The sequence below is a fragment of the Sesamum indicum genome, linkage group LG9, assembly GCF_000512975.1.
Source record: "Sesamum indicum cultivar Zhongzhi No. 13 linkage group LG9, S_indicum_v1.0, whole genome shotgun sequence".
NCBI lineage: Eukaryota > Viridiplantae > Streptophyta > Magnoliopsida > Lamiales > Pedaliaceae > Sesamum > Sesamum indicum.
This window is the reverse complement of record NC_026153.1, coordinates 1,161,906-1,174,869: the sequence shown is the minus strand read 5'-3', so window position 1 is coordinate 1,174,869 and position 12,964 is coordinate 1,161,906. Positions and strand designations below refer to the sequence as shown.

At 37.1% G+C, this 12,964-nt stretch overlaps 3 protein-coding genes across 3 annotated transcripts; 2 read left to right on the top strand and 1 right to left on the bottom strand.

Annotated features, from left to right (window-relative positions):
• Nucleotides 726-5,410, top strand: LOC105170099 (beta-glucosidase BoGH3B). The gene is made up of 10 exons (XM_011090710.2): nt 726-878; nt 969-1,224; nt 1,488-1,692; nt 2,729-2,819; nt 2,909-3,054; nt 3,536-3,779; nt 3,861-3,965; nt 4,065-4,247; nt 4,329-4,533; nt 4,727-5,410. Exons 2-10 carry the CDS (start codon nt 990-992, stop codon nt 5,224-5,226), a joined length of 1,914 nt encoding a protein of 637 aa, XP_011089012.2. The 5' UTR covers nt 726-878; nt 969-989; the 3' UTR covers nt 5,227-5,410.
• Nucleotides 6,445-9,638, top strand: LOC105170098 (lysosomal beta glucosidase-like). The gene is made up of 8 exons (XM_011090708.2): nt 6,445-7,114; nt 7,282-7,372; nt 7,482-7,627; nt 7,809-8,052; nt 8,164-8,268; nt 8,396-8,578; nt 8,680-8,884; nt 8,980-9,638. The coding sequence occupies exons 1-8, from the start codon at nt 6,663-6,665 to the stop codon at nt 9,462-9,464; spliced, it is 1,911 nt and encodes a 636-aa protein (XP_011089010.1). The 5' UTR covers nt 6,445-6,662; the 3' UTR covers nt 9,465-9,638.
• Nucleotides 9,863-12,508, bottom strand: LOC105170096 (putative pentatricopeptide repeat-containing protein At1g02420). The gene is made up of 2 exons (XM_020696527.1): nt 10,453-12,508; nt 9,863-10,166 (listed from the first exon to the last, which is right to left on the bottom strand). The coding sequence occupies exon 1, from the start codon at nt 12,408-12,410 to the stop codon at nt 10,875-10,877; it is 1,536 nt and encodes a 511-aa protein (XP_020552186.1). The 5' UTR covers nt 12,411-12,508; the 3' UTR covers nt 9,863-10,166; nt 10,453-10,874.

Below are 12,964 nucleotides of genomic sequence, written 5' to 3'. Positions count from 1 at the left end.
GGGGGGGTGGAGGGAAGAGGGCTGTCGGAGAAGAAGATTGGTGGGGCGAGGGATTGATCGAGGAAGACGATGGGGGCGGGAAGGGGGGTTATGATTTTTATTTTGAATTTTTTATAAAAAATAATAATTACATATATTATAAATATATTTTAATACTTATAAATTATTATATTATAAATCAAAATAATTTTATATAAATAGACTTAGTTTGATCGATTGACTAGAAGGGGCATTTTAGTCATTATTTTTAAGACCAGGGAGCGGTGTAATTATTTATTCATAATATAAAAATAATTTTTTATATTAAATTTTTTTTTAATATTTTGATATAGCACATGAGATCAAAATGAATTTAACCCCTATTATATTACCAACACGTTGTGTTAGATCCTATACACATTGTAGTATTTCAAATTAAGACATGGCTACATTTTCATCAGCAACGGTCGTTAATTTGAATTTTGAAACAAGAAAAGAAATGGCCATTTGTCATAATATTAGTATTTCAAATTAAGACAAGATTAATGGTGTTAAAATCAAAAATAAAAAAAGACTAATTAATTGCATGCTTAAAAATTATCCGTTACTCCTGTGGGGTCCCGATTCAATTCTATACTATCTCAGCCAACCCAATTGTCAGAAAAGAAAAATATCTTGCCTTGAGAAGCTAAAAAAGTACCAATCCAAATGTCACCACCCACCATGCCACGCAGTCCCATGTATACGAACCACTAAAAGGTCCATTCACACACCCCACCCCTCTGTATTCGGCACATTATTATATATATATATATGTGTGTGTGTGTGTCTATACGTACACACATTTGACAAAGAGAGAAGCTCTCCCCTACTCTGTGAGCTGTGTTCTTTCTATCTTGGTAGGGCTTGTGTCTTCATTTGGTCATGTTTCACTTCATTTGTTTGTTTAAATCTGTATTGATTTTTCTTTGTTTTGGTAATGGTTGCAGAGTTTCTAAATAAAAAGGGCAATGGGGGTGGAAAGAATGAGGAGATTCTCAAGGCCCATGATGTTCTTGATGATTCTATGCTTGTCGGCTGCATTTACAGAAGCAGAGTACCTGAAATACAAAGACCCCAAACAGCCCTTGAATGTTAGAATCAAAGACTTGATGGGGAGGATGACCCTTGAAGAAAAGATTGGACAAATGACTCAGATTGAGAGGAAGATAGCCTCCCCTGATGTCATGAAGAAATATTTCATTGGTGAGTATTTGATTAGACCCTGTGCTATGAGTATTCCATAAATGAAGAAGTTGCCATTTCAAGAAACATCTCTGTTAACATTTGTACATAAACTGTGATGTGGTATAGATTCTACTTTTTTCGGTGTCCGTTCTACATTTGGTTTCAGCGAGATCTGTTCAAGTTGTTGCCACTTCGGTCCTCTATTATTATGGAGAAAAGGGTTTGTGGGATTTGCATTCTAATGTTCAAATATTGAGAAAAAATATCTGATTTTTGGACAGGGAGTGTGCTGAGTGGAGGAGGAAGTGTTCCAGCCCCCAAGGCTTCTGCTGAGGCCTGGGTGAATATGGTGAATGATCTTCAGAAGGGGGCTCTTTCGACCCGCCTCGGAATTCCTATGATTTATGGGATTGACGCTGTTCATGGCCACAACAATGTGTACAAGGCTACCATTTTTCCTCACAATGTTGGACTTGGGGCCACCAGGCAAGTATAATAATATGAATCTTGACCAGAACATGTGAAGTTTCTTTTGGGTATCAGGGCTGTCTTTGGCGTGGGGGAAAATATTACTTGGGTCTGGGTAAAGTCAACAAAGTCTGCGTTGATTACTTATTTCATGGAATATCATTGAAACAAGCTGAATCTGATTTCTACTTGGAGAATTATTATGTCTAAAAATGCTGAAATCAGCATGAGATTAGCAGCTACCTCATATGGATTGATTCAGAAACACTGAAGTTAGAAGTTTACACTATTTTTGCTTTCATGTTTTCTAATTTCTCGACAGACAAGATAAAACTAATCCAATATTTGTTTTGTATTTTTATACTTTATCTATGTATTTTTTTATTTTTTAACTTTTTATATATAATATATATACATGTATATATATAATATAAAAAAAATATTATTTGACAATCAACTATGATATTTGTCCTCCAAATCCCAATATCAAACCTACACTATTTTATTTTAAAATATTTTAAATTATCTCAAAACACAAATCTGAAAATACCATATATTTTCAACACACAATTATTTATCTTTATTTTTCTCTCTATCCCCAAAATACAAAACAAAACATTCAAAACACAAATCAAAAAATTATTCTAGTTTTCTTACAATAGTTGTGTTAAGTTCTCTTTTGGACAAAATGATGGGTTAAACCCGAGGTCTCAACAACTACAGTAATTCTTGTGACTGTGGGTATTTTATAATATGGTTCTGGAATTTTAAAAGTGTAAGCAAGTTAAATTCTTGGGGTATCTTTTCAATCTAGAAAATCATTATCAAATTAAGGATTATGATCTTTTTTATTAAATAAATGTATACTCTTTAAGCAACCATAGCCCCTGAGTCAACATTTTTATCATAGCCCATGATTTAATACGAAAACATTAAATAAGAGTTTTGAACAGGAATAATATGCTGTAATTTCAGCCTCGTTTTTTAATCTGCTTTAGGAATTATGATATGTATGTGCTATTTATGCCATTAATTGTTGACAAACTATAAACAGAGATCCAGAACTCGTGAAGAGGATTGGAGCTGCCACTGCACTTGAAGTCAGGGCCACAGGAATTCAATATGCTTTTGCTCCCTGCATTGCTGTAAGCAAGACTTGCAACTTGCTTAGTCCTTTGCTTCTTGGTTCCAGCTGGTCATGATTCTTGACGTCTAATCGTTCTGTTGCGTATAGGTCTGTCGGGATCCAAGATGGGGTCGCTGTTATGAAAGCTACAGTGAAGACCATAAGATTGTTCAAGCAATGACTGAGCTCATACCTGGTTTACAGGGTGATCTCCCAGCTAACTCACGCAAGGGTGTTCCCTTTGTTGCTGGAAAGTATGAACCGACTTCCTCATTCCTTTTTGTTCTCTTTTACCTTTACCTTTTAACTCCACATGGTGAACTTTTTTGAAGTGCAGATATTTTTAATAAAATATTTCCTGAAATATATGTTGAGGTGGGGTTCATCTCGAACATGTCACATGGACAGTCTTGATGTCAGATTGCAGGGTTCTTAGTGTAATTTTCAAACCAAAGCTTTTTCTTAATCCCTCTAAATTTCAAGAGGGGGTTATTCCTTTTTTTATTCAACTGAATTGGATATCCCATCCTTAAATGCCAAAAAGTTTTGTTAGTTTTATCTCCTATATCATTAATTTCCTCAAATAGATTTCCTTGGTATAAGAATTCACTTTCCAGAATAAGAAAATACATGGCACCAAGGCATGTTGAGTATCTGTTTCTAGGGCTCTTAATCTAAACGCTGTTATTCACTTATGGAGCCAATTAACTAATAAACTGCAATTCATTGTTAAAGGACAAAAGTTGCAGCTTGCGCAAAGCATTTTGTGGGAGACGGTGGCACAGTCAGGGGCATCGATGAAAACAATACAGTGATAGATTATAAAGGGTTGCTTAGCATCCACATGCCTGCATACTTGGACTCGATTAGGAAGGGAGTTGCCACTGTTATGGTGTCTTACTCAAGCTGGAACGGCAAGAAAATGCATGCCAACCAGGATCTTGTCACTGGCTTCCTCAAGAACAAACTCAAGTTCAGGGTAAAATATCAACATACTCTATTGAATTTTGAAACTTATAAGTAACCATTGTGATTGACTGATTGTTAAACAAAATTTCAGGGTTTCGTCATATCAGACTGGCAGGGCATCGACAGAATAACAGATCCCCCCCATGCTAACTACACTTATTCTGTTCAAGAAGGAATTCTTGCAGGAATTGACATGGTTTGTTCCTTATATAATTTGGTTTTCTGGTAGAGGTAATTTTGCAGATAACAACATAAGCATGAGAAACTAACCATGTTCTTGGTTCAACTTTTGCAGATTATGCTTCCTGAGGACTTCACAGCGTTTATCGATGATCTGACTCTCCAAGTGAAAAACAACATCATCCCGATGAGCAGGATCAATGATGCTGTACGAAGGGTACTAAGGGTTAAGTTCGTTATGGGTCTGTTTGAGGATCCGTTAGCTGATCCTAGCTTAGCAAACCAACTCGGCAGCCAGGTTATCTTTTGTTTTTCCTTTTTTCTTTATCAACAAGTTTTCGAGTAGTAAGATCAGAAGTTGAAAGTCGCGTTCGTACAGGAACATAGAGAATTGGCAAGGGAAGCAGTGAGGAAATCTCTTGTCCTTTTGAAGAATGGCAAAAGTGCTAAAAATCCATTGCTTCCCCTTCCAAAGAAAGCTCCAAAGATACTAGTTGCCGGAACCCATGCCGATAATTTGGGTTACCAGTGTGGAGGGTGGACAATAGAGTGGCAGGGTGTTCATGGCAATGACCTCACAGTCGGTATGTTGACCTTAATTCAATAAGAAAAATTGCTCGATGAAAGTAGAATATGTTAGAAAAATAATTGTTTTGTCAATTTTGGTTTCCCATCATTGTCTTCATCACAATAATAAACATCTTCTCAGGTTCTAGTCAACAAATATACACAATATGAAGAAATAACTCAACTTTTACATGTGTCTCATATTTGCAGGAACTACAATCTTAGGTGCTGTGAAGGAGACGGTCGACCCCTCGACACAAGTTGTCTACATGGAGAATCCAGATGCAAACTTTGTCAAGACAAATGGATTTTCATATGCTATTGTTGTCGTGGGTGAGCTCCCGTATGCAGAAATGTTTGGTGACAGCACAAACCTAACAATGATCGAACCTGGTCCGAGCACTATCAGAAATGTGTGTGGGGCTGTGAAATGTGTTGTGGTCGTCGTATCAGGCAGGCCGATAGTTCTCGAGCCTTACGTTTCACAAGTAGATGCAGTTGTGGCTGCATGGCTTCCGGGAACTGAAGGGCTGGGAGTGACTGATGCCCTGTTTGGCAACTATGGTTTTACAGGAAAGCTGGCTAGAACTTGGTTCAAATCAGTGGACCAGCTCCCCATGAATGTTGGAGATTCACACTATGATCCACTTTTCCCATTTGGGTTTGGGCTGACAACTCAGCCCACCAAAAACACTGAAATGTCCAAGTAAAGTGGTGAGTGATCTCCATAGTTTGTTTGTAATATTTGATGAAGAACAGAATGGCATGGCTGAGAACTTTAGTTCAGCTAAGCTGCTCTGCTATTATTATATTAGAAATTTTGTACTAAATGAAATATTCATCATTTATCACCACTGAATCCAAGTTATGATAAACCATTGGAAGCTTAATTTATTTACGGGCCATCATGCATTTTGACGCATTTTCTCGAATTGGGATTTGAAGGAACTTGTAACTAATTAACTATTCAAGGGGGAAAAAAGAGGAGAAGAAGAAAAGCTCAATTTATATTTCAAAAGATTTTTTAGCCCAATCTGTTGTGCACAACAAGATTTTAGTGGGCCAAGAAATCCAAACTATGCAAAGTTTTTAGTTAAAATTGGGGAGGGTAATAAATATAAGGAGAAGTACATCAATACAGTTTAGAGTTGGCATCTAACTACTCTCCGTGAAATAGGAAGAAGAATTCTTACCAATGGCGTCTAAACCATTCCATATAGATAAAAACTTAGGATTAATAGTAAAATTGCACTTTATATATATTATATAGAACAAGATTAACATTATTATATTTTTTTCCTTTATAAATACAAAATTATTACATGAGAATGTTAAATATAGAGTAACATTAAAATTTTATGTAATGTTTTTACTAAAATTAATATTTTGCATTCAAACCATAACGAAGAGTTGTCATATATGAACGATGAATTTGCAGAAAGTGCATACATGTAATTTTGAAACTCTTTTGGGAAAAAAATATAATTTCACATTTTTAGTTGGAGTCTTAGCGTAACTAACCCAAGAATCTATCAGAACTCCAAGTTTTGTATAGCAGACACAGAATCCTAAATAAGCTGAAACTCTTTTCAAAATTATTTCCTCCATCCAATTTGAGTTCTCCACTGTTTAGTTCAAAAATGTAAAAGTTGAGAACGTAAGAAATTATTCGAGAAAAATTTAACTGGAAAAAGGGATTTAGATAGGAATTGAACTTTCACATACTTTTCTAACAAAATCTCCACCTATTTTCTGAATGGAGTAATACACTTGCAAATTTTGAGAACAAAAAATCTTTATTTTTCTTCTTTTCCTCCAAAGAACTGTTGCTAAATATCAGGCCACAAAGCATCCGCAAATCCCTTCTAGTTCTCTCCAAAATATTTTCCAAGATACCTACTCTTTCTATACTCTTACCATTTCAAGAACACTACTACCACATTATCACTTACCTATATTAATACCCAGATTTACACCACTTTCCTTCATTCTTAACAGCAATTATTCACTTCACCCCCCACCCAGGTAATTAACTATTCTCATCTTACCAGCTTCTCGGTAATGTATAGCATTAATGCGATCATAAGCTGTTAATTTTAATCTAGATTGAAACTTTTTTGCAGCACTTGCAACTTATTGTGAAGCAATGAAGTCAAGACTGACTAGCATAGTCCCAATCCTGGGACTCTTGATCCTATTCGCTTCATGGGTTGGAGCCACAACCAAGAATCCAAACCCGGCAATCAACACACTGTACAAGGACCCAACCCAGCCTATGAGCAAGAGGATAAAGAACCTCATGAAGCAGATGACACTGGAGGAGAAGATTGCACAAATGGCTCAGCTTGACCGTGTGGCAGCCACGCCGGAGATCATGAGAGACTTCTCCATTGGCAGCCTCCTTAGCGGTGGTGGGAGCTGGGTCCACGAGGGTCAAACGACGATTGAGTGGGTGGACATGGTGAACAGCTTCCAAAACGGGTCATTGGCTAGCAGACTTGGGATTCCTATGATTTATGGAATTGATGCTGTGCATGGCCATAATAATGTTTACAGGGCCACTATTTTTCCTCATAATATAGGCCTTGGTGCAACCAGGTCAGTTTAATATTTTCCTTTAATTTATGCAATACAGTTAATCAATATGTTCATGCATGAGTAGTACAATATTAATTATAAGCCCTGTACATGAGACAGAAAATTCAGAATATTCTGTTTGACTAGAAATTAATCTTACTCGAAATCTGATGATTCTCATGATGCAGAGACCCAGAGCTTGTGAAGAGGATTGGTGCTGCTACAGCTCGTGAAATTAGAGCAACAGGCATTCCCTATGCCTTTGCACCATGCATTGCAGTATGCCTTTAAGCACCTTAATCATAATCCTGTATATATATTTTAGTGGGATATGTTAGATTATTTCAGAATGAAATTAAATTCAATTTATGTGCTGAAAATTATACAGGTATGCCGAGATCCAAGATGGGGTAGATGCTACGAGAGTTTCAGTGAGGATCCCAAGATTGTAGAGGAAATGACAGATATTATTGAAGGTCTACAAGGAGAAATCCCTCCCAATTCAAGAAAGGGTGTACCTTACATCGGAGGACAGTAAGTTTAATTTTATTTTTTTTTCTTGTTTTATTTAGGGATTTTTCTCAATCTTCTAGGGCTAAGTATTATTATTGAGAACACAGTAACATATAAAAGGATTCATTCCTATTTTTATTATATTCTTATATTTTATTTGTTGCACCCTTCTATTGTTTCATCTTGTGATTGTGAACACTAGGGACAAGGTTGTGGCTTGTGCAAAACACTTTGTTGGTGATGGTGGAACAAAAGATGGAATCAATGAGAACAATACAAAAGCAGATTGGCATGAACTGCTCAGCATTCATATGCCTGGATACTATCATTCTATCAAGAAGGGTGTTTCCACTATAATGATTTCTTATTCCAGTTTGAATGGAGTCAAAATGCACACAAATAGAAATCTCATCACAAATTTCCTCAAGGGCGCACTTAGATTCAGGGTATGTATTATGATCAATTAATCTCAAATATTAAGAATTCTGCAAACAACTTGTTCTAACTACAGAAAATCTTATTGATGATTTATGTCTTATTTTGTGTGGATATTTCAGGGATTTGTCATCTCAGATTGGCAAGGAGTAGACAAGACTACCTATCCGGAGCATGCCAACTATTCCGACTCACTGCTCAAAGCAATTGATGCTGGTATTGACATGGTTAGTGTAACTATTAAGATGCAAAATCCCACATATCCGCGCAACATTTGTATATTAGTCACTTTAAAATCAGAGTTTTAGAAAAGATTATAGATCTTGACATGAATTATTTCATTGGGAAATCCAGGTGATGGTCCCATACAATCACACAGAATTCAGCAGCATACTGGTCTCCCATGTGAAGAACAACTTAATCCCAATGAGCAGGATTGATGATGCAGTGAGAAGGATCCTGAGGATCAAATTCACTATGGGTCTCTTTGAGAACCCTATGGCTGATTATAGTCGTGCTGATAAACTTGGAAGTCAGGTCTGCTAACTAAACCTACTTATATTAAGTGATTAAATCTTAAAACTGTTCTTTTTAGAGCATCAACTTATTTTTTGTTCTGCCTATTCCAAATGGTACAGGTTCACAGAGATTTGGCAAGAGAGGCTGTGAGAAAATCACTTGTGCTCTTAAAGAACGGAGAAAATGCCGATAGCCCCATCCTTCCACTTCCTAAAGAGACATCCAAAATCTTAGTTGCAGGAAAACACGCCAACAACCTCGGATTACAGTGCGGTGGTTGGACAATTACTTGGCAGGGACTCGATAGCAAAAACCTTACTGCTGGTAAGCATAACAAGATTCAGTTCCACATGTTATTTCAAATTTTCATTCAATTTGGCCCTGAATGCTAACAACTCGAATCATTTATTTACGCTCAGGAACAACAATACTAAATGCAATCTCAAATGCGGTCCATCCCAGCACAGAACTAGTTTACAGTGAAAACCCTGATCCTAAATTTGTAAAGGCCGAGAATTTTTCCTATGCCATTGTGGTTGTAGGTGAACCCCCTTATAGTGAAACTGCTGGGGACAACCAGAATCTTACTATTCCTGAACCAGGTCTGAGCATAATGAAAAATGTTTGTGGGAGTGTTAAGTGTGTTGTGGTTTTGATTTCTGGGCGGCCCTTGGTGGTTCAGCCCTATCTTTCATCAATAGATGCTCTTGTGGCTGCATGGCTACCTGGATCTGAAGGCCAAGGGGTAGCTGATGTGTTATTTGGTGAATATGGGTTCAGCGGGAAGTTGCCAAGAACTTGGTTCAAGACGGTCGACCAATTGCCCATGAATGTTGGTGATGAACACTATGATCCACTTTTCCCATTTGGCTTTGGACTCACCACGAAAGGCATTAAAGGTTAAAGAGATTCAGTGCACTAACTAGGATATTTTAGATAAATAATTTTTTAATGTTTTGATACAGATATAGGTTACTGATTTAGTATTTGGTAATAGTATGTTTCTTTAGATTGCGTACAGTTCTAACTTTTTTAGATATGTAAATTGGCTTTGCCCACTTCGATAATAGGAATAAAAAGCAACAGAAATCTTATATTATAATTATTTTCAATATGTAATGTAAAAAATCCACAATCAGGTTTCTCAGTTCAAAGCAAGTCCCACAACGATAATGAAGGATTATTATGTAAAACCCAACTAACCTTTGTAGAAGAGAATCGTGGACATCATAATCTGATTGACAAGAAATATAAACCAATGCAGGAATAAGCCCGCATACCTTGACAAACTCAGATCAGAAACAGTTGCCCCAGGAGAATTGAAATCAGCAAGATATGAAATGCAAGATTGAGACCAAAACTTTCAAAACTGAAGAAATGTAAACAATATGAACCATGTTCTGTAGTACAATAAATAAAACAATTTAACAAACAAATATCACAAGGAAAGTTAAATGTGAAAGGTTCATGTTGGATAAGTAGTACAATAATGGCTTGCCACAACTACATCCTGTATCTGCCTCTTTCGTCGAATGCTACTCCTCAATCAGTTATAAAATAAACGCATAAATTTTTTCGGATTCCCAATAGACTGGCAACCATTACTCTGCAGTGTGGGAACAAATTCAGTAAAACCAAGATATATTTGTCTCAAACTTCATCAGAAAGGAAAGAGATGTCGCTATCAATCTGCTAGGCATATCAATCTTACTGTGATTTCTGAATATCAAAATATTTATAGTATTTATAGAGTTTAGGGGTGGAAAATGAAATTCTATGTATCAAAATTCAGGAGGCAAAACATGATTTTGCAACCAAACCCTTCCAGTAAGTACAACACTCTGCCAAATTCTTTACAAAGAGGAGATTTCTGAAAGATGGTTGTGCTTTACCTTGCCGGGCTGATTGGTTCTTATGCAATTCTCTCCCCTTCAACAATATATCACTAACTCGAAGTTGCGCTTATCCCTTTCTGAAATACACCAACACAGACTAACCAACTCCAAAGGTTGCACTTGCTGTTTTCCAGCAGTCATAAGCCAGAATACTCTTGCTTGATACTACACATGCTAATTCTGCCACTGTCGAGGCAGTTAAGAATAAGAAACTATTTGTACAGAGGCAGTATTATAGCATATATTGAAACATTCTTCAATTCCTTGCTTGTCCAAACATCTTTAGTGAGACATACCAGAATAATGCCAAGTAACAAAATGTATGCAACATCTGGGTTCAAAGGCATGCCTATCCTTTCTGGACAAGAGATCATATGAACTCAAAATGCCATGTTCCTGATCATAAAATCTTCTCGATTTTAGCCAGAAATAAAATCAGAAATAGGTCTTTCTAGTTCATCTACATTATTCTTGTTCATCTGGATTGCTGAACCAAAAGCAGACATCTTCTCTGACAAATTTGTTAGAGCCTCATGCTTGTTGGCCAACTCCATAAGCACCTTGATCCTTCTAAAGGACACATGACTAGGCTTTTGCCCCTTATCCACCATTTGCAAGAAACACCTCTCAGCCTCTTCTAACTTCCCCAGGACACAAAGCAAATCAAATAAAACATCTGAAACCAAATTATATGACCCAAATCCCTTGTCGATCATATCATTCCACAACTCAAGCGCCATATCCACCTTCTCTTGCCTCCTCAACAACCGAATCAGAAACATACACGACTGCGTATTGGGCAAGCACCCCGTCGCCTTCATCCTCAAATACAAGCTCCATGAGCTCTTCAAATTATTTGCCCAATATAGAGAGCGAAATATCACGTTATAAGTTGTTGCATTGGGGCTCAACCCCTTTCCCTCCATCTCCTCCATCAAATTATACGCATCCCCTAACCTCTTTGCTATGCAAAAGTTCCTGATTGCCGCATTATAAGCTGCAACATCTGGATAACACCCATACTCCCTCATCTCCTTCAAAACCTCCCTCGCCTTATCAGGTTGGCCCACCAACCCCAGCCCTCCAATCAAAGATGTATATGTAATCACATCCAAATCGATCCCATCATCTCTCATTTTAGTTATTACCTTATATGCCTTCTCCACTTCCCTTCCCTTACAGTAGACATCCACCAAACAGTTATAGGACACAACATCCGGCTCAACCCCCATATCCCTCATCTCACCGAAAAACGCCTCTGCCTCTTCTGGTGATTTCCACCCGGACAACAAGATATTAAACGTCTGCAAGTTCGGTCTAAACTCATGCTTCAAAGCATGGTAAACATTCCTGGCATCGCTCATACTCTTCTCCTGACACAAAGTCCTAAATAATGCGTTGTAACAACTGACATCAAACTCTGAAACAAGCCTCTTGAACCTTTTAAACGACTCAACCGTCTGCTTAACCGAACAAACCTTAGCCACTCTAGCCAAAACAACTTGTGCAGTTCTTGGGGTTATTAAAGATCGATATTTTTTCTTGGTTTCCAACAGAAGCTCCCACATTTCTTCAAACTTACGGCTCCTACCAAGAACATACAGCATGGTATCCAGAGAATAAGGGCTGTGGACAAACCCTTTTGTTCTTGAAGTAATTCTGTAGAACTCCAAAGCGGAAAGCGGATTCGAATGCGAAAAGCGAACCCGTTTAAGCACTCTGTCTACTAAGTCATTTGTAAAAGGGATTTGGGATGCTCTAAGGAATTGCTTTAAAGATAGAGGGTCTGAAGAGGTCGTCATCATGCGAAAGATCCTCTCTACGTCATCGTGTTGCGATGAGGGGGAGAGGTGGGACTGCAGTTGAGGGATTGAGGAAAAGTACCTTCGTGACAATGGCGTTGAAGAAGAGAGGAGAGAGTGGAGCGGGAGTGGCTGAGCCAGCAGTTTAAACATTGCTCCTTGGAGGATTTTACTCTTTTGATGACTAAAATACTCACCCAGGGATTGAAGTACAGAAATGGTGGCTGGGTGAGAGTGAGAACTTTTTTGCAGCGGCCATTAGCCAAGAAACGTCGGCAATTTCCTTTTATTATTATTATTATTATGAAAATCAAAAATTAAAAAAAAAAATGAAAGTCAGCTCACATTCAATTTTTAGTAGCAAATATGTATTTTCAATTTAATTTAAGTTTTTACGTGATATAAGAATATATTTAGATTAATTAATGGTATTGGACTTTATATTAAATTATGCTGTTAAATTATTAAATTTTTATTAAAAATAAATATATTTTAATTTAATTATTATTTAAAAAAAATGAGAACATACACAAACCGTTTCTGGGGTGATTATTCATTCTCCCCTTCCCACCCTTTTCCTTTTTCTTTTATGATTGTGCATTTCATTAGAAATAATCACCATAGCTTCCGTCTCTTACTGGGAAATTCAAACAAAAATTTATTTGTTGGGCTCCAAGTATTGTTTTATCATCAGATTTACACCAATT

Bases quoted from the DNA above. Each gene is read 5' to 3' on its own strand.
- LOC105170099 (XM_011090710.2), top strand. From the start codon at position 990: ATGGGGGTGGAAAGAATGAGGAGATTCTCAAGGCCCATGATGTTCTTG. The intron at 3,780-3,860 runs GTAAAATATCAA...ACAAAATTTCAG, and splicing joins AGAACAAACTCAAGTTCAGG to GGTTTCGTCATATCAGACTG. The intron at 3,966-4,064 runs GTTTGTTCCTTA...CAACTTTTGCAG, and splicing joins TTCTTGCAGGAATTGACATG to ATTATGCTTCCTGAGGACTT.
- LOC105170098 (XM_011090708.2), top strand. From the start codon at position 6,663: ATGAAGTCAAGACTGACTAGCATAGTCCCAATCCTGGGACTCTTGATC. The intron at 8,053-8,163 runs GTATGTATTATG...TGGATATTTCAG, and splicing joins AGGGCGCACTTAGATTCAGG to GGATTTGTCATCTCAGATTG. The intron at 8,885-8,979 runs GTAAGCATAACA...ATTTACGCTCAG, and splicing joins TAGCAAAAACCTTACTGCTG to GAACAACAATACTAAATGCA.
- LOC105170096 (XM_020696527.1), bottom strand. From the start codon at position 12,410: ATGTTTAAACTGCTGGCTCAGCCACTCCCGCTCCACTCTCTCCTCTCT.